At 43.0% G+C, this 20,525-nt stretch overlaps 1 protein-coding gene across 18 annotated transcripts in view; it reads left to right on the top strand.

The window, feature by feature from the left end:
- Window positions 1-20,525, top strand: part of rims1b (regulating synaptic membrane exocytosis 1b) — a 94,008-nt gene that overhangs the window by 63,045 nt on the left and 10,438 nt on the right. For 10 of the 18 annotated variants that reach the window (XM_086119040.1, XM_086119042.1, XM_086119041.1 and 7 more), the window contains 11 exons: window positions 717-833; window positions 1,247-1,309; window positions 1,749-1,826; window positions 4,034-4,153; window positions 4,836-4,925; window positions 12,316-12,381; window positions 12,683-12,796; window positions 14,102-14,208; window positions 18,275-18,378; window positions 18,687-18,847; window positions 20,322-20,474. In XM_086119040.1, the coding sequence (XP_085975166.1) occupies window positions 717-833; window positions 1,247-1,309; window positions 1,749-1,826; window positions 4,034-4,153; window positions 4,836-4,925; window positions 12,316-12,381; window positions 12,683-12,796; window positions 14,102-14,208; window positions 18,275-18,378; window positions 18,687-18,847; window positions 20,322-20,474 (1,173 nt within the window). Of the gene's footprint in view, window positions 1-716; window positions 834-1,246; window positions 1,310-1,748; window positions 1,827-4,033; window positions 4,154-4,835; window positions 4,926-11,802; window positions 11,881-12,315; window positions 12,382-12,682; window positions 12,797-14,101; window positions 14,209-18,274; window positions 18,379-18,686; window positions 18,848-20,321; window positions 20,475-20,525 lie in introns of all 18 variants that reach the window. The other 8 variants (XM_086119057.1, XM_086119046.1, XM_086119056.1 and 5 more) reach the window with 7 other exon arrangements.

The raw sequence follows: 20,525 nt of genomic DNA, 5'->3' as shown, positions 1-20,525 counted from the left end.
CGGGGGATCCCGAGGCGTTCCCAGGCCAGCTGGGTGACATAGTCACTCCAGCGTGTCCTGGGTCTTCCTCGGGGTCTCCTCCCGGTGGGACATGCCCGGAACACCTCACCAGGGAGGCGTTCAGGAGGCATCCGAATCAGATGCCCAAGCCACCTCATCTGGCTCCTCTCGATGTGGAGGAGAAGCGGCTCGACTCTGAGCCCCTCCCGGATGACCGAGCTTCTCACCTTATCTCTAAGGGAGAGCCCGGACACCCTGCGGAGAAAACTCATTTCGGCCGCTTGTATCCGGGATCTCGTTCTTTCGGTCACGACCCATAGCTCGTGACCATAGATTTATATTCAAACTATATTTAGATCTCAACATAAAGCACATTGCTTCTCAAGCAGTTTTAGTCTGATGTTACAACCTTAAAACTGTATCAGTGACATTTAATTGTCTGACAACCACCAATTATTTGTGCTTGAAGCTGCTTGGACAGTTCAGTATTTGCACAGACAAGCCTCCCGTTGGATTATTTAATAATTTTATGTCATCATGACATCTCCTCTGTTTTTTTGTTTTACCTTTGTACAAACCACATTTAAACATTTTGATCAAAAACATTCAAACAGGAATACATTTCAGTTAATTATACTCGAATATTAGGTGCCTGTGTTTTGTATTCGTAATTTAGGGGTTTTGTTTGGTTTTTATTTTGTGTTTTTGAATACCAGGAGCCTGGATGAGATTCATCAGAACCGCCACCACTCCCAGTCCCCTTCCCATTACCACGATTCCCATTTAGAGCATCAACACTCCGGTGACTCTGACTACGAGTGCTCTGAAGACAGGTACCGTAACCATTTTAAGGATTCCGATTTTGGGGATGCGGCTGTGCGAAACATTTCTTTGACAATATATTGCTAAAAAAAAGCACATAGTTTAGGGATTCTTGTTTGTTGCGTTTCATTTTTCATTGTAAAAAGCACAACTATTACTATAAAGTACCGTAACTGTTAATTGTTTTCGAAATTCAGTCTAATTTTATTTCCAAACTAGCTTCTCCGACTACAAACAACAGCGTGAAACTAGCGATGCCGTTTCAATGTCAGTCTACTGTATATTGTTCAGTGATGATTTAATGACGGCGCAGAATTATTTATTTCATGATTTTTCTCATTCATAAAATCACATGCTTTTGTCTGAGGTGCCATCCTCTTCTGTTGTGTGTCTGTTTTTTCACCCATCGTCATGGCAATGACAGTGAGGCCCTGGAGATGCACAGGTCAATCCGAGGCGGAAGTGCAGAGTGCCTACACACAAACAGGTAAAGAAATGAAAATAAAAAAATAATCATACTCCAGTTTTATTTTGTGGTATGTTCTACTTTCTAACAACTGTCATCTTTAGTATATCCTAACAACAACATTTGACACACTCCATGTTGGTATTGTTGCAAACTGTATGTGCATTTTGTGTGTGTGTGTGTGGGCGGGGGGGGGGGTATCTCAAAAGGTGTGTGAGTGTCTGCAAGTGCTTCACCACAAAGTTCTAATATTGTTTAAATGCACTCATATCAACGCACAACTATTATAACTAGCCAGTTTCAACAACACAAAGTCACTGTGTGAAAAGATTGCTGCACAAGTTGTCCCCAAAGAATGCACATTTATTTGGGATTAACTTTTCTATTTTATCATGTCACTCACAGCAGTTATATACTTTTTTTTTGTCTCTATGTGCATGGCCTCCGCTCATACAACCAGGGCTGCATGTAAACTTAGCAACACACTCCCTCCCAAAATGCCCCTGTTAGTAAATGGTATCCATAAAGACATGTACAGGTAAGCAAGAAGGGTCGTCCGTCATTCTTCCCTTTTTTCTTTCTTGTCCAGTTTTTTTCCCTGCACTCATTTGTGCTGTTGGTGAGCCATTTTGTCATTGCAGCTTTTTTTTTTTCTTCGCCTCAGCACATGAAATGCCCATATGTCCCTCTCTCTGCTTGTGATGGCGCCAGCTTGTTTTGCCATCTTGCTTTTGCCAATAGAAATGGTACCGTGGACCTTCCCTTTGTATCCATGTGACTTCGTGTTTTTAAGTAAGAAATGCAGATGTGGATTTCATCCAAACACCCTATAGCTATGTGAAAGGAGACTTGTCGGCCATGGCAAGGATTTTCATTGTGCTGAAGTTTTGGCGTGAGGTTGAGCTGTTGTGAACTAAGGACTCTGTTCAAACTCACCCTCAGAGCCAAACAAACTTCAGGTCCATTGTATTAACAGTTTTCATTTTTCCTGTATCCAGTCTCAGTTCACAATTTTAGCCAGTAGATATTAGGTCAGTTTAACTGGTGCGCTCGAATAGGTAACCGAATTTTCAAGTCTTTTCAAGTTCATACTGGGGCTGTCACTCTCAATGAATCGGATACAATTTTATGGGTTTGACAGAACCATTGTTTTCCCGATTACTGTTTATTGTCATTTAGTTGGTATTGTTTAGTGATTAAAAACAACAATTAAGCAATATCACAAGAGAGGGATTGTTGTACTCTCCATACTTTTAGAAAGGTTACTCAGTTACAAATGTCTTATTTTGATTAGACGCGTCACGTGATACTATTTCAAAAGTGCAAAACAATAGAAAATGCTTCACATTTTTATTTCATGTTTTACCAATGCTAAATGTGGCCATCACCGATCACAACAAGCCGAACGTCTCAGAGTATCACGGTCCACTGTGTTGATTGCAGCTGTTCTTTGATCGTTAATGTTATCAATATGTGCTGGAAGTGATGCAACATAAACTTTGAAACTAAACTCTCTATCTATCTCTCTCTCTCTCTCTATCTATATATTTATACACATACGTGGGTATATACAGTACACGCACACACACACACACAAACCCAATTCCAATGAAGTTGGGACATTGTGTGGAACGTAAAGAAAAACACAATACAATGATTTGCAAATCATGTTCAACCTATATTTATTTGAATACACGACAAAGACAATATATTTAATCTTCAAAGTGATCAAATTTATTGTCTTGAGCAAATAATCATGAACTTCACAATTACATTTGTTGGCTGCAACACAATCCCAAAAAGCTTGGACAGGGTCATGTTTACCACTGCGTTACATTTCATTCATTCAATAAACATTTGGGAATTGAGGACACTAATTGTTAAGCTTTGTAGGTGGAATTCTTTCCCATTCTTGCTTGATGTGCTTCAGCTGTTCAACAGTCCGTAGTCTCTGTTGTCGCATGTGTTACAAAAGTGTGGCTATGAAGTTGAACTGTGCGAATATTACAGTGGCCTTACAGCAGTCCAGACCTGTCTACATTTGAAAATGTATTGCACAAAATACAAAAGAAGACCCTGGACTGCAACTTAGGTTGTACGTCAAGCAAGAATGGGAAAGAAAATCCACCAATCTTCAAAAAATTGGGTCCTTGGTTCTCAAACATTTATTGAGTGTTGTTAAAAGGAAAGGTGATGTAACAGATTTTGGGGAATGTGTTGCAGGCACCAAATTCAAAATGAGTGAACTTTTGAAAGGGAAAAAAAGTCTTGTTGTCTTGTCTTTGTAGTGTATTTCATTGAACATATACAACACAGTACAATACATGCAGACATACCTGTATGTCGAAAAGGATTTGCAAATAATTGTTGTCTATTTTTATTCACGTTTTGGACAATGTCCCAACTATATTGTGAACAGGGATTTTACATGTACTTCGTCAGTCGATAGAGAGGGAAAGAGAAAAGTATGGACTATTCTTGCAGAATGATTTCTCACTGTGATGTTTGCCATACATTCTGTCCATTCATTTTGGAATCACTGCTTTTACAATAAACAGAGAAGGGAAACCATGTTTTGATGTCACCAATTATTGCGAGTGGTGCTCAAAGGTTTCTCGTTTTTAGACTAGTGTTCCATTCACACGTTTTGTTTCTCTTCACATTTAGGTGCATGTTTCAATTTCTTTTTTCTTGCCTTTCTTTGTATTTTTTTTCTTGCCTTTCATGGGTGTGGATGGTGTACAGTTCCACCCTCCCTGCATGTCTAAGGAGCAAACTGCCCGAAAGGCAAGAGGCAGGCAACAGCGTGCACCGTAGTATCTTTGCACACCGTGTCCTCAGGTTCACTGATGAGGTCACAGTTAGGTAAGAACATGCCCCTTCACAGTTCCTCCGCCTGTCTTCTGACTACCCCCAACATGTCCTTCCTTCCTTCCTTTGGCGGGTGACAGCAGAGAGGGGCTTAAGCTTGTACTTGAAATTGCAAATGTAGAGCATTAAACGAGCACTAAAATCTTAAACCCTTGTCATCCTCCATGTGAGGCCCGTGGCCTGATAATTTTTTATTTTTTTTGCAATGTCATGCCAGCCATTGTTGAAAACAACTGTTGTCCTAATGTGCCATGACATGATAACACAAAGCAGCGGCAGGCATAGGCTTCAGATAAGATGAAAGCTAGCTTCTCTCTTTTCATCCCTCTCTCACATGCAGACACTTTTCCACTTAGACCTGGTTCCCATGGAAACCCACCAACGCTCTGTCCGAGTAGTCTGACGGTCTATAGAAGAATGAATGGCTATGATAAATGGAGATACAGCCTTCGAGTCATTCCATGTTACTGCACAGTCTGACGGCCTTCCTTATTCTGTCTGTGTCTCCTGCTTGTTTTTCTGCTTTACCTCTCATAATTCTTCCATTCTGTATGATTTGTTTGTTTATTTGTTTGACATTATTTGTAATCACTTCCACCCTATCTCCTCTCCTCCTTCATGTCGCCACGTTGATTTCTTCCTTACTTCGCTCTTCTGCCATGCTGTGGTGGTGCAGTGACCTGCAGCCATCGTTGGATAGAGTGAGGAGTGCCAGCACCACATGTTTGAGACCAGACACCAACTTTCACTCTTCTGACAGAGACAGGTATTAAGAATAAATAGTGGTCATGTGCGCGCACCTACTTCACATCATTTTATGTTGCTACTCTAGTTTGTGCCATGCTACAAACCATACATAGTTCATTTGTCATTGGCATCACTCACCCTTCAATATGGAATGTGGAATCTTCCAAATTGTTTTCATTTCAAAGAGACATACTGCAGCTGAAGTGTTCGTCTCAGATGTACAGTACTCTACCCATTGCTTAATTCTGGGACATGCCAAGCTAGTTCTGCACAGCACAATGGGAGAATGATTTAATCGTGAAAAATGCTGACGATTTTGTGGAATTGAATGTTAACCCTTTCAGGGACAGCGGTTACTACAGTGGACAGCTTAGCATATGATTAGGTTACAGCAGGGGTCTGGAAATTTTGTGACTAAGAGAGCCATAAAAGCTAAATATTTGGAAATGTTTTTCAGTGAGAGCCATATATATTCATTCATTCATTCATCTTCCGAACTGCTTCATCCTCATTAGGGTCGCGGGGGGTGCTGGAGCCTATCCCAGCTGTCACCCCGAACACCCCGAATTGGTTGCCAGCCAATCGCAGGGCACACAGAGACCAACAACCATGCACGCCCGCACTCACACCTAGGGACAATTTAGAGTGTTCAATCCGCCTGCCATGCATGTTTTTGGAATGTGGGAGGAAACAGGAGCACCCGGAGAAAACCCACGCAGGCCCGGGGAGAACATGCAAACTCCACACAGGGAGGCCTGGAATCGAACCCAGTACCTCTGCACTGCGAAGTCGACGTGCTAACCACTGGACAACCGGGCTCTAATATATATATATATATATATATATATATATAAATAAATAAATATATATATATATTAGATTTTTTATATTTTAGTGTTAGATTTATATATTAGAAATTTCTCGCGAGATTAATGCGGCACACGTCACAGCGGATGTTACGTTGCTCTATAAATAAACCAGAAACAAAACAACAAGCGCGCTGCATAGGTCCACGCACGTTCGTTTTGCCTGCCACGGCAGCGCGAGACACCGAAAACTGATACTTAAAAAGTTTATGAATGGAAAGTTTACTTTTAAAAAGTTGCCAGATTGTTCCACTGACAAGACCAAAGTTACCTGTATCATACAGCTATACGATGTATGCCTCTGACGCGATTGTTACTTGTTTGGAACTATTTTGTGTGGAAGGTTACAGTGTTCCGCGTCCATACAAATAGAGCGTGTGGAGCTTCTCTTTGTTCGTCTGACAGTGACGGTGAAGTTCAGCGGTGCAGTGGTAGCGACCTAGCGAAAATAAAACGTCTCCAGTGTTGTCATCGAACCAAGTGTCGTCATCCGAAATGATGTCTAAACAAAACCGGAGAGAGACTTCCGCGCAAGAAGGACCAACAGAATCAACAGCCTGACTGCTGTGTTCAAAGCAAACTTGAGAAAAACGAAGTATGCAACCATGGCTTAAATCCACTATAGGCTGAGTACTAGTTTACCTTAGATGTGCACTTTATAATGTTATATTGCTCTGTTTTGATTCCATAAAAAGAGCTGTTAAAGCAGCAGTGTTACAAAATATTTTTTTCACTGTTGTTGATGGACAGTAATATTGTGTGAGAGATTATGTGTGAATAACTGCTCCAAGTGAAAAATGTTCATGTAAAATTGAAAATCGAAATTGTTATTTCAGTAAATATTTGCATTTTGCACATAGAAAACGGATTCATGATTCCATGTTGATGAGAGCATTAAAATGGGGAAAAATAGGACAAAAAAATAGAAAAGAAATTCAGAAACGATAAAAAATGTGTGAGTAATCACGATTAATTTTTAGTGAATTTGAGTTAATTATGACAGTTGCATTTTTAATTAGATTAAATATTTTAATCGTTTGACAGCTCTAATATATATATATATATATATATAGCGGCTGGATAGCTCAGTTGGTAAGGCATCGGTTTGGCGTACGGGAGACGGTGGTTGGAATCCCGCTTGGGGCAAAAATGAGCACATAACACCATCCAGTGTGGGTCCTTGGGCAATTTCCTTCACGCTAATGCCGACCTCATACAATGATGAGCGACAATAAAACGAATGACATGTTAAATCCACTGTTAAATCCGGCTCAGACGTCGCCCGGCCAAACAAGTCTGCGTCAGGTGCTGGGGAACCAGAGCACCTTGATGAAAAATGGGCTACTGGAACAAAGCGAAGAGGGGCGAGATGCGATAACATGGCTGTGTTTGAATGCTACTACTCAAGCAACCCTAGTCTGAGGGGTTACATGCAGAGAATGTGGGCTAAATGGTTACTTCGAAACCCACAGTCACGGTTGATCACTGAATGCTTGGAGTTGTATAAGGTGAACAGGACCCCAAGAGCCTTCGTTGCGAACTCGATGAGGATGTGGAAAACCACACTTGAAGCCAATGGCAAGCCACTTACCCAAGTGTCCATCAAATGTGGCATATACCAAGATGATGCACTCTCCCCACTGCTGTTCTGCATAGGACTGAACCCCCTAAGCCAAGTAATCACCAAGATAGGCTATGGATACCGCCTCAGAAATGGAGCGACTTTATGTCCTCCTCTACATGGATGACATAAAGCTGTATGCTAAGAGCAAAAGGGACATAGACTCCCTGATCCACACAACCAGGATCTACAGCAACGACATCGGGATGTCATTCGGGCTTGAGAAATGTAGTCGGATGGTGACTAAGAGAGGAAAGGTAGTCCGCACTGAAGGGGTCTCACTCCCTGAAGGAACAATAGCAGACATTGAGGACAGCTACAAGTACCTCGGTATACCACAAGCCAATGGCAACCTCGAACTGGCGACAAGGAAAGCGGCTACGACCAAATACCTCCAGCGAGTGAGGCAAGTCCTAAGAAGCCAGCTCAATGGCAAAAATAAGACCCGGGCAATAAACAGCTATGCCCTGCCAGTGATCAGATACCCTGCAGGAATAATAAGGTGGCCAAAGGAAGAGATTAAGACCACGGACGTTAAGACCCGAAAGCTCCTAACCATGCATGGAGGGTTCCATCCCAAATCCAGCACCCTGAGACTGTACGCAAGCTGAAAGGAAGGACGCCGGGGACTAGTGAATGTGAGAGCCACTGTCCAGGATGAAACATCCAAGCTCCATGAATACATCAAGGAGAAGGCTGCAACGGATGACGTACTCAGAGAATGTCTCAGACAATGGGGAACAGAGGATGAGGCGCTGGAAGAGGGACCATCATGGGAGGACAAGCCCCTACACGTGATGTACTGTACCACTGGACCATAACTGAAGTGGCTGATCTCAAGAAGTCCTATCAGTGACTCGAGAGGGCTGGCCTGAAGGACAGCACAGAGGCACTCATCCTGGCTGCTCGGGAGCAGGCCCTGAGCACCAGAGCCATTGAGGCCCAGATATACCACACCAGACAAGACCCAAGGTGTAGGTTGTGCAAAGAGGCACCTGAGACGATTCAACACATAACTGCAAGGTGTAAGATGCTGGCAGGGAAAGCCTACATGGAACGCCATAACCAGGTGGCTGGCATAGTCTACCGAAACATCTGTGCGGAATATGGACTGGAAACCCCAAGGTCAAAATGCGAAACACCTCCGAAGGTGGTGGAGAATGACAGAGCAAAGATCCTGTGGGACTTCCAGATCCAGACTGACAAGATGGTAATGGCGAACCAACCAGATATCGTGATCATAGATAAATGGCAGAGGAAAGCCGTTGTCGTGGATGTAGCGGCCCCAAGTGATGGAAACATCTGAAAGAAGGAACACGAGAAACTCGAGAAATACCAAGGGCTCAGAGAGGAGCTGGAGAGAGCCTGGAAGGTAAAGGTGACAGTCGTGCCTGTGGTGGTCGGAGCACTCGTGGCAGTGACCAGCAACCTAGATGAGTGGTGGCAACAGATCCCGGGAACAACATCGGACATCTCAGTCCAGAAATCAGCAGTGCTGGGAACAGCAAGGATACTGCACAGAACCCTCAAGCTTCCTGGCCTCTGGTAGAGGACCCGAGCTGAATGAGGGATGGACACCACCCGAGGTGTGAGACATGGATTTATATATATACTGTATATAAACCGTAAATTCCGGATTACTAGCCGCTACTTTTTTTTCCACACTTTCAACACTGCGGCGTGTAATATGAAGCGGCTTTAAAAAAAAAAATTTCCATCACGGGAAAAACATTGACCAATAAAATGAATGAGTCTTTCACTGAGGTCGAATGAGATTGTATGACTAATCGCAACTTCCGCTCTTTTTGCCGTAGCGGGGGAAAAATGTGTTACCCGGCAACAGTCGACCAATAAAATGAATGAGTAGTACACAGGGGTCCAATGAAATTGTATGATTACCGGTCATCACAACTTCCTTATTTCAGTCTTTCTTCTAACCCTGATCAACATGGAGAATACCAGACGAAAAGCATATGATGCAGCTTTTAAACTAAAAGCGATAACTCTGGCAGCTAAAGAAGGAAATCAAGCTGCTGCCCGTAATCTTGGCATAGACGAGTCGATGGTGTGAAGGTGGAGGCTCCGCTTTTAAAGGTTTTAAAGGTGGGCCGTCGTGGTATTATAGATTCATGAAACGGAAAAGCCTGTGTATTTGGGCACGCACGACGTTGTGTCAGCAGCTCCCTCCCAATTACGAGGACCAACTTGCTTCGTTCCGCACATTCACACAAACAAAGATAGCGAAGAATTCCATCAGCCCAGATGAAATAAGAAATATGGACAAAGACCCTCTGACATTTGATTTGCCTCTCACTTGGACTGTAATTAAAAAAGATGACTCCTCCGTCATTCTGAAAACAATTGGCCACGAGAGAACACATTTTACCTGTGTTTTGAGCCGCGCTGCATCGGGCCTAAAGCTGCCAACGATGATCATTTTTAAGCGGCTGACTATCGAAATAATTTCATATATCCTTTCCCATTTATATGATTTGCATTTAAAGCCTAGTGGGCTGCAGTATTTCTCCTCGTAATTACGCAAATGCACATCAAGATCTCTCTTTGTCTGGCCTCTTATTATGTGTTTCAGCGTAATTTCGTTGTGCAAATGCATTTATCATGCTCATAAAAATATGGAGATTATTTTAACCTTAAGAAATTTTTCGTTTTTTTTGTGCGGGGGTTCAGCGGGGGACCGCGTCAGCGGCCTCACCCGGAGGCGCTCCACGGCGGCAGGGACGCAGAAGCAAAGCCCCGCTTACTCATTGGCCAGTAGTTTATAGTACGGTGCATGTAATTACAAAATTGATTTTTCTTCATAAATCTGAGCATGCGGCTCTTCATCAGGTGCGGTCTGTAGCCCGGAATTTACGGTATGTATATATATAAAACTGTATTTTAAAAGTGAATTTAACAAAATGTCAGTATAATAAGCCTCTGAATGTATTCTTTTAAATAATTTTGCGATAATACTCACCATTAATGTGAATGTTTTTCCGTTCCTCGCGATTGCTAAAATTCCAGCAAAACTAGCGGAATTATAGTCAGCTTGCCGGGTCCATACGCAGAGTTGCTGCTGGCTAGCTTGCACCCTGCTCAGTAGCTTGGATGCTTCCTTTCTGCTGTCTCTCACAGGGTATTTTGATGCGAACGTAGCATGGCGCGTGTCAAAGTGCCGCTTTACATTCGACCGTCTCATCGATGGTATTTTGTCATTGCAAATTAGCCACACCGCAGAACCTGTTCTCTCCACAAAGGCGAATCCATCGGTCCATTTGTTCTGAGGTGGATCATACTCGTCATCTTTTTTTCTTTTCGCCCTCTTATTCTTCGAAGGATTAGCTACACCTGGCTCGCGAGCCATAGGTTCCCGACCCCTGGGTTACAGGGTGCACGAAAGGGCTAATTGATGAAAAACAGCTGTTGAATCAGTAACAGCTCGCGTGAAGGGAAGTCGAACTACCTCCACACAGACAACCAGAGAACTCCACAAGGAGGAAGTATTGGTATTACTCAGGCATAAATCCCCCATCCCATCAAAACTATTAAAAAAGTACTTCTTTCTCCTCTTTCCAAGATTTTGTCTTCTACTTCACTGCACTTCTACCCACCGACGTTTTCAAGTGATTTTAGTTTCACCAATCTTGCCAATGCAAATCATTTGGGTCTTTGAATTCCTAGTAGTGTAGACCATCACCCACAGCTACTATGTTCTCCGCAATTGCCCATGACAATACTGTATATAGTCTTCCAGGGGTTCTCAAACTTTTTACGCCAAATACCACAGAAAGAAATGCGCTCATCGGTAGATTATGCAGTTTGAACATTGCCAGTCTGCGAAAATATACAGGTTGAGGGGGTGCATTTAAATATTGATTCAGACATTTAGTTAAACACAAATTGTACCCAGTGGAATTGAAAGAAGACACAAATTTATTGTACTTCAAAGTTAAATACAATTTAACAAAAAATGTCAAAATCGGTAACATGAGGCACACTTGGCACATTTTATTTACCGGTTGTAACAGTGCAAGAGCATTTGCGGGAGCTCACTTTGAGAATCACTGGCATATACAAAAGACAGAAACCTCAGCTGATAAACCGTTCGCACTTTTGAGTCTCAAATTGACTTTGTGTTTTGATCAGAGAACCAATTCCTGGTATACTCTACAGTGAAGCATTTTAACCCTTTCAGGGACAGCGGTTACTACAGTGGACAGCTTAGCATGTTATCAGGTTACAGGGTGCATGAAAGTGTCAATGAACTTGTGTAGGTTATGTGCCGTTTGACTGAGCCACACTAGCTTTCCCCGTGTCGTGCAGTTGGTGCAAAGTCTTGACTGTCCCCTCAACATAAACCTTTTCCATGCATCTGGTTTCTTGACCTCCGCTACTCCACATATCTCCAGGTGCTCCAATTCATTGCCCTGCAAGATCCCCTCAAATCCCCGGATCTTAGTAGAACATGTGGCCTCTGAAGAAGACAGGTATCAGGCCTGACTTTTCCGCTGTCCCTGTCCCAATATTATGTTGCCGCTCTGCTTGCCTGCTTCTATCCTTCTGACCCTACATGCTGACATTTTTATTTATAACAGGATATCACTGTTGCAGTGATCTGCACTGTTTTGGACCCTTCTAAACGTTTGTGGGCTGAAGCTGTTGTAATCTTCCATTCGTTTTCCCCCCTGCTTACTACTATGTACTCGATCTGAATCTGCAATTTTTTCTTATAAGCACTTTCTTATACAATGGCGGTGGAATGTGAAATGATTGCCTATATTCCTTTCTGACTGAGCAAAGTCGTCACTCTGAGATGTCAATATAATAAGCAATTATTCATTTTTTTGTTTGATCCTTGTCATTGCCATATCATGCTTGTTTCTCCTCCTCTCTTTCTGGGTTGTTACTGTTTACCGAACCAGGGAGTGTAGCAATACATCAAATCCAGACTGTCTAAAAGGCAGCAAAAAAACCCTGGAGGGTGACAGGTGAGAGCATTCATTCACCCACACGCCATATTCCTCCTACCTCACTCTTTATTTTGATTCACTTGATCAACTTTCCAATGTTTTGTATTTCTATTTGTCAGTTGGCCAAAAAGCTTAAACTAAAGCTCTTCCAGCTTTCAACAAACCAACATCACTATCTAGAGGTTATGAATACACACATAATTTGAATAAAACCTGCATATTACAGTCTTTTGCAAAGTACACATACAGTAATGGTGTATTTGAGATATATTTAGCAAAAAAATTCTCTTTTTAATTGTTATTATTTTGTAAACGGCAGTCGCATCCAGCCCACCTCTATCCTCAGGGGCAGTAGGGGCAAAGGTTGGCCACTGAGACCCTTTGGCCAGACAGCTGTGGCTGAGTCCTCTCCAAACTCTCCGCAGACAGACAGGTGCATGCTATTGTCAGCAGGAGGTCTCTCCTACTGTGTGGTCCTGTTGTTGCTCCCTTTGTATGCACAATAACCCCATTACATCATCACACCAGACATTTTTTAGCATTCTGTAGAATCTTTGAATGACTTGGGTGGGTGGAGTCTGAAATTCTCAGACTCTTCCAGAATGTCCCACAACTGGTGAAACCTTTCAAATATTTCTTGCATAATGCATAAACTGTCAATAGAATTCCATCCATCCATTTTTAACACCGCTTATGCTGATGGGAGTTGCTGGAGCCTCTCCCAGCTGCCAGGCGGAGGGCAGACTACACCCTGAACTGGTCACCAGTGAGTCACAAAACACATACAGAGGCGAACAACCATTCACACCCACATCCACATCGTCACAGAGTGGGAACCGATCCCACGCTGCCCGCACACAAGTCAGGCGAGTGTACCATGACACGATCAATGACTTCAATAGAATTCCTCTTAACGTAAATTCTGAATAGCTGTGTGTATAAATGTGGATATATAATGTACATTGGACATGCACACACTCAAGGCCCTATCTTCGTAGACAATGTGCTTTTCGTTAAAAATTGCCGCACTTTCATTTTCATGCCAGGTCAAGTCTAGTTCACCATGTTTGGGAATTTGGTAGAATTTGCTGACTGTCGTGATAGTACTGTACATCATTAAAAAAAAAAAAAACGATACTGAGGCCATGTAATTTTATTTACTTCTGTCTGTTTTTAAGAAATGTGTTTTTTAATGTCTTGAATTTGTAAAAAGTCATATTTTTATTTGTCACGAAAGAAGGGTTCGGTGAATATGCATATGAACTGGTTGGGTTCGCTACCTCTAACAAGGTTAAGAACCACTGCTTTAGACCATGTAAATTCCTTCTGAACGTACTTTGTGCATACCAATCTTAGCCACCCCAGGCCGTGCGCCTCACCTGCGCTGGATTTAAAAGCCTGGAATCAAGTTAGCTGTGTTCATTCCCACAACGGCACAAATGATATTTTTACCTGCACTCGTCTGCAAAAACGCCAAAAGAAAGAACACTCAACCCATGTGCTCTGTTAGACTACGCTCTGCGCTAGACTCTGAGCAGAAAAATAGTGCTGTCTCTCTCTTGCTTCTCCCCTGCCTGTTTGCTGATTAATATCCTGTACTCTCCCCGTTTTACCAGATCATCACCTTTTATTTTGTCTGTCTGATCTTGTTTTCTCCCCTGAAAAAATAAATATTTATGAGATATGCATTTCCCCATTCCTTAATCTTTTGCTGTCTTTTTTTGTCTCTGTCTGCCAGAACACACCCTCATGGTAGCCCTTCTTCCCCAATGGGGACTCCCTCATCAGGTCGCAGGGGCCGGCAGCTTCCACAGCTCCCGGCTAAAAGCAGCAGCATCGAACAAGGTATGATATGTAGATGCAACTACAGTACTCTGTCTGCTTGGATCAGAGGACAAAGGTATCCATTCAAGTCAAAGTTTGTTGTACTGCTACAACTACCATCTCTATTAGGATCTAAGTTGTCTATTGCTTCATGCCCAACACTGTCACCCAGTGGCGGACCGTGCATTTCAACCTTAGGCCTTCAGTGACGTCACATACATTAACACAATATACCGTATTTTCAAGACTATAAGGCTCCATTAAAAGTCTTAAATTTTCTCGAAAATGGACAGGACGCCTTATAATGCGGAGCGTCTAGTGTATGCGCCGGGTTCCAAAGCCTGACTGAGAGCACCTCCGGCCGACACGCTGTTTATATAGAGAAAAGGCGGAGTGAGTGACGACAGGCATGCGGAAGTCCGCCAATGAGTGAAGGGTGGGCGTGTAAGAGGACGCACGCCCCTAGCAGGTACCAGTAGCGTGAGTACATTGTAAAATGGTGAAATAAAGAACAACCAAACTCAGTTTTGCTTCCGTTGCCTTTTTAAAAACGTGTTTTTAGCGTGCGTGCATGCATGCCGTATGTTTAAGCTGGCGTATGTTTTACCATACCTGGTTGCGCCCAATAATACAGTGCGTTTTGTGTATGTGTCAAATACAGAAATAGCACCCCTTACTGAGACTGCGCCCAACAACACGGTGCGCCGAATGGTCGTGAAAATACGGTAGGCTCGTCAGGCAGCACTTAATTTCAGGAGCATTTAAAACCATCAAATATGCATTCACAATTAAGAGCAGGAAACTAAATTTACAGATATTGTCAAAAATAAAAAGGTTGAAAAAATACTAATTAAAATGCCACCCAAATTACGCTGTGTGCAGTGTTGTGGTCCTCGAGCCTGTCCTTGGCCTCGAGGACCGAAGGTCGGTCCTTGGTCCTTGGCCTCGGGAGTCAAGTCCTTGGCCTTGGGTTGCCGGTCCTCAGACACAATGAGGGATTAGAGCTTCGAATCCCTTGTCCATAGGTTTAAAGTGGGTCCAAGGACCGCAAAAATCATGATGGAATCAAATAAATTCCATCCAGGGAAACCCAAATTGATGGATTTATCTGGCGCTTTAAGAGGGGCGGGTCTGCCACTGACAGGTGACAGTTAGCGCAACGTATAAAGAGCGGCATCACAGTTAGTTTCAATCACGGTTTGTTCCGTTCGCGATCGGCAGTTTAAATAGCGTGTAAAGTCTTTCTGTAACAGTGGTGTCTTTTATGTAGTTATTTTTGCACAGTCGTCACGTTTGTGCGGTGGCACTAGAATGTTTGTTTGAACCAAGTAATTTGCGTTACAGCTGGAGTCAATAATTACGGCACTTCACTTTCGGGTTTGGCCGTTGGGATTTGGAGTCCTTTTGCTCGATTCCAGTTATGTTTGCTGAATGCTTTCTCATGTTTGGAATAATGAATATTGATAATACATAGTTTAAAATCATGATTGATTTAATTATTTTTTATTATTATTGTGAAGTTGAAGGTATTAAATTAATTAATGTAGTATGAGTGGTAGTGGTAATAATAGTAGTACTCAGAGAATGTTTAGAGATCAGCCATCTCGTTACCTCTGCGTCCCGCGTCCGAGACGCATAATTACACAGTTCCAAACAATGTGCGTTTTTGGGACGCAAGGAAATTTCTCAGTCAAAACAAGCAAACAAACAAAAAAACTACGGCAAGCCTGAGGATTTCACAGGAACAATCGTTACCGGTAGCGTGTCGTTTCCGTGGCGTCATATTCACGGTACCGAAAAATTGTTTAACTATAAAAGTCACCACACACGAGTTGACTGTGTGATCAACGCGATTTCACTGCACCTGTATGTGTGCTTGTGATGTGGTGTGGTGTGTGAGTGTGTTTCTTCTAATTTACTTTTGTTTTGTTTTGTTTTCAGTGTTGGGGGGGACGCAACAGATGACGTTATGCGCGCATGCGGGTTGCTATTTTAGTCCGCAAACTGAGGAATCGCGCAGATGAAAGTTTGAGATGGCGGCGAAAAAAACTCACCAAGGTCTACTAATTATGATATTTAAGAAATGGGAATGCTAGTCTGATTTTTCGTATGAATCGTCCAAAGGGCGTATCACTAAACTCACCTGTGACGTATGTACAGAACGCGAGAGCGAGATACGACGCGAGGCACGATTACGAGGGAAGTTGGTCATTAGATTTGTAGGCTAATCGCTGTGAAAAATATTATGAAACAGTATTGGTTATTCTATAATTTACTGGTTGTAGCATGGCAACTTTATGAATAAAACATTTGTCACAAGGTGTAGTCATGCTAATGTTAACTGTTGGTAGAACTCATGATGACCTGTGTTAAATTCTTTCCTCAAATTGATAGTAGATTACACATGCATCGTCTTGGGAAGAGGATGTCAAGCCACATCAATACTTACCTGTATTAATGATTACCAGTCAATTAATCTTTGCAGTGTGAGATTGGAAAAAATACTCTGATGATGCCACATGAGTACACCAGTTTTTGATCCATTTATTTTTTGGAATAAACCTGGAGTACACAGCTGCTGATGTAATGTTCATTGTTAATGTATAGTTTTCAAACATTGACCCTTGAAACATTATACTTTTGAGTTTCGAAATTCTTGATTATCAGTCAAAATAGAAAAATGGGTTCCCATGATGAACATTTACGGAACCCAACATTTGTTATCGTGGTTTCCCATTGGGTAATCCGACGGAACCGAAAAACGGTTACCATGAATTTCCGAAATCCTCAGGCCTGCTCCTGAATTATTTAAATTTTTGCAGCATTTGTTTATCACTGTATGTACAGTATATGTTGTTGTTTGTGTTATTATCATATGCAATTGAATAAGTAGACCCTTTCAGAATTCGAAATTTGGGACTCTCAATGTCATGGGTCACCAGGGCCGCTCTCTGGAACAATGCCTATAGGTGAGCCTTGAAGGCGAACCTATGGTTGTTGGGCATGCACCCATGGGGGTCGGTCGGGTTCAGCCCAAAAGGACAACTTCTCATGGAACCACCATCTGTAAGAGGGGCCATAGGAGTAAGGTGCGATACGAGCTGGACGGCAGCCAAAGTGACATTGGCGGTCTGATCTATAGCTATAAAAGCTGGCTCTAGGGATGTGGAATGTCACCTCTCGAGCAGAGAAGGAGCCCAAGTTGCTGTGCAAATTTGAAAAGTTCTGATTAGATATAGGCAGGCTCGCGTCGACACAGAGCTTCAGATCTGCTACTAGTCCTCTTGAGAGGAGTTCGATTCTCCCACTCTGTAGCTGCCCACAGTGAGAAGTGTCAAGCAGGTGTGGGCATACTTGTTACCCCCTGGCTAACCCTACCTGTATTTTGGGGTTCACCACAGTGGACAAGAGGGTAGCCTTGTGGCGGGAGATGTGTCCAGGCGGTTGTTTATGTTTATGCACCAAACAACAGTTAAAAGTACCCACCCTTTTTGGAGACCTAGGACGGGGTGCTGGAGAGTGCTCCTTGTGGGGACGCCATTGTTTTGCCGAGGGACTTCATTGGTTTTGTAATGATTGGGAGGAACAGACCCCCACGATCAGAACCTGAGTTGTGTTTTGTTACTGGACTTCTGTGCTTGTCACGGATTGTCCATAACAACCACCATGTTCAAAAATGTGATCACTAGAAACCTGGACACCCAAGGCTGCTGTCCGATGAACGACAACAACTTCCACATGGTTTTGAGGACATTTTGGACCATGATCCGGCATTTCAGGAATGGGAAGCAGTGAACCATTAACGCTGTATATAGTGGAGATGGCGCACTGCTGACCTTGACTCACAATGTTGTGAATTGGTGAGGAAAATACCTGGAAGACCTCCTCAATTCCACCTACATGCTGTCCTTTGGGGTATATCGGCATGGATGTGAATATATTGCTATCTTAAGAAATTGTTAGCATGTCTTTGTCCTTCACAGGATGTCATATACATGTATGTATGGATTATATATCATTTAGTCAAGAAGCAGACCTTAATGTTTTACTTGGCTGAATAAAATTCTCATTCTTGATTTTATCTTAGCCCTAGCAGATGAAGAGCGAGCCCGACAGCTGCATATGAAAGTACATTCCTACCGGCCTTCAGCTTCCCATAACTCTGAGTCGGACCTCAAGAATAAACGGGAGGTAATCCTGCTTTTTGTTCATCTTCATGAGAAAATCCAATTAATGTGCAATCTCTAAAACAGAATACAATCAAATTTCAACATGTTTTTTTAAAAATCTATCTAGACATACAGTAATTCACCTCAGCATGTGAGGTAATGCAGATTGTATTGTTTTATTTTACCATTAACAAGTACGGTATTTTACATTACTTTTAAATATTACACCGAACAACAGCTACTTGTATAATGGGCCGGAGATCGCCCAAGCTTGTGTTTACACTCGAGAGAGTCACCTTGAAATTATACCTCTATGCTTCCTTTTCTTAGATGTTTGCAGAACAGCGACGTAGCAGCGACAACATGTCTGCAAGGTCGTCAGACAGTGATATGAGTGATATGTCGGCTCTCTCCCGTGCCAGCAGTGCCTCTCGCCTCAGTAGCACCAGCTACATGTCTATCCAGTCAGAGCGTCCGGGGGGACGTCTTAGGTCAGTCCCTTTGTCATGTATTGATTACATTTTTCAAATCGTAGTTATGTTCGACGACAGAACAGTGGAACCTCGAGTTACAAACAACCCATTGTCCGAACTTTTCAAGTTTCGCAAGCATTTTTTGGTCGAAAAGCTGCCTCTTTTTATGTACAGTACGTTTCTTCATACGAACTGACTTATCATTGATGAACAGACGGATCAGTGCAGTGCTTCTTGCGCTATTTCTTGATGCGCGGAAGTCATTGATATCATCATTATGCTGGGTATTTTTTCCTCTTAAGAATGACTAACAGGTTACTGTTGTCTTTAAACACCCCCCAAAAACATAAAAAAAACTTGATGTTCGCTGCGTGACCGCAGATTGAGATAAAGCTGTTGTTTGTTCAGCCGTAAGTTCCGCTTATTCTCTCTCTCTCTCTCTCTCTCTCTCTCTCTCTCTCTCTCTCACACGCACACACACATATCTCCAAATCAGCATCTCCAAATCTGAAACAATGGTCCTCAGAAAAGCGTGGAGTGCCCTCTCCGGAGATGAGATGAGATCTTGCCCGAAGTGAAGGAGTTTAAGTATCTTGGGGTCTTGTTCACGAGGGAGGGCAGGATGGGGGCAGTTCAGTGCAGCGTCTGCTGTGATGCGGACTTTGTCTCGGTCTGTCGTGGTGAAGAAGGAGCTGACCCAAAAGTTGTAACTCTTGATTTACCAGTCAATCTACATTGCTACCCTCACCTATGGTCACAAGCTGTGGGTCGTGACCGAAAGAAAGAGATCCCGGATACAAGCGGCCGAAATGAGATACCTCCACAGGGTTTCCGGGCTGTTTCTTATAGGTAAGGTGAGAAACTTGGTCATCCAGTGGGTGCTCAGAGTCAAGCCGCTTCTCCTTTATGTAGGTAGGAGCCAGGTGAGGTGGCTTGAGCATCTGATTAGGATGCCTCCTAGATCCTCGAGGCCTCGAGGATGACCCAGGACACGCAGGAGAGACTATGTCTCCCGGCTGGCCTGGGAATGCCTTGGGATGCCCTGGGTCGAGCTGGAAGAAGTGGCAGGGGAGACAGAAGTTTGGGCTTCCCTGCTAAGGTTGTTGCCCCCATGAACCGACCCTGGATAAGTGGTAGAGAATGATTGGATTGATAGATTGATGGTTGGGGCTGGAACAGATTAATTGCATTACCATTCATATGAATGGGAACATTTACTTCGATTTATAAACATTTCGAGTTACAAACAAGGTCACGGAGGTTTGTAACTTGAGGTACCACTGTATCACGTTTGAAAGTTCGTGTCAATATGTTTTGATAGAATTAGCATGTGCTAGGATGTATTGTTTGTAATGTGCATGCTAATGGCTGTGTATCTTTTCTTTTTTGCATGGCAATTGCTGCATGTTTCTGTCCAACTATGTGCACCTCTCTCTGCCACATACAAATATATAACTCAATTAACGGCGGGGTGAAAACAAACTTCACTCAGATCTAAATCATTAGAAGAGGATAAAAAAGACAGGAGGATCTCATGGGGGGTGACTAGAGAAGAGGAGAGGAAGAGGGCGGCAGGAAAGAGACGTTTCTCAGAAGAATTGAAGCGCAGGAGACACACTGTAGCTGGAGAAACTGAGGAGTCCAGGTAAAAATAAAAAGATCTCAGATGAAAATAATTCCCTGACTATCTGCCTGT

Source organism: Hippocampus guttulatus, chromosome 9, assembly GCF_054856545.1.
Source record: "Hippocampus guttulatus isolate MCC_2025c chromosome 9, RoL_Hgut_1.0, whole genome shotgun sequence".
In the NCBI taxonomy this organism is placed as follows: Eukaryota; Metazoa; Chordata; class Actinopteri; order Syngnathiformes; family Syngnathidae; genus Hippocampus; species Hippocampus guttulatus.
This window is presented reverse-complemented; position numbering and strand designations above follow the sequence as displayed.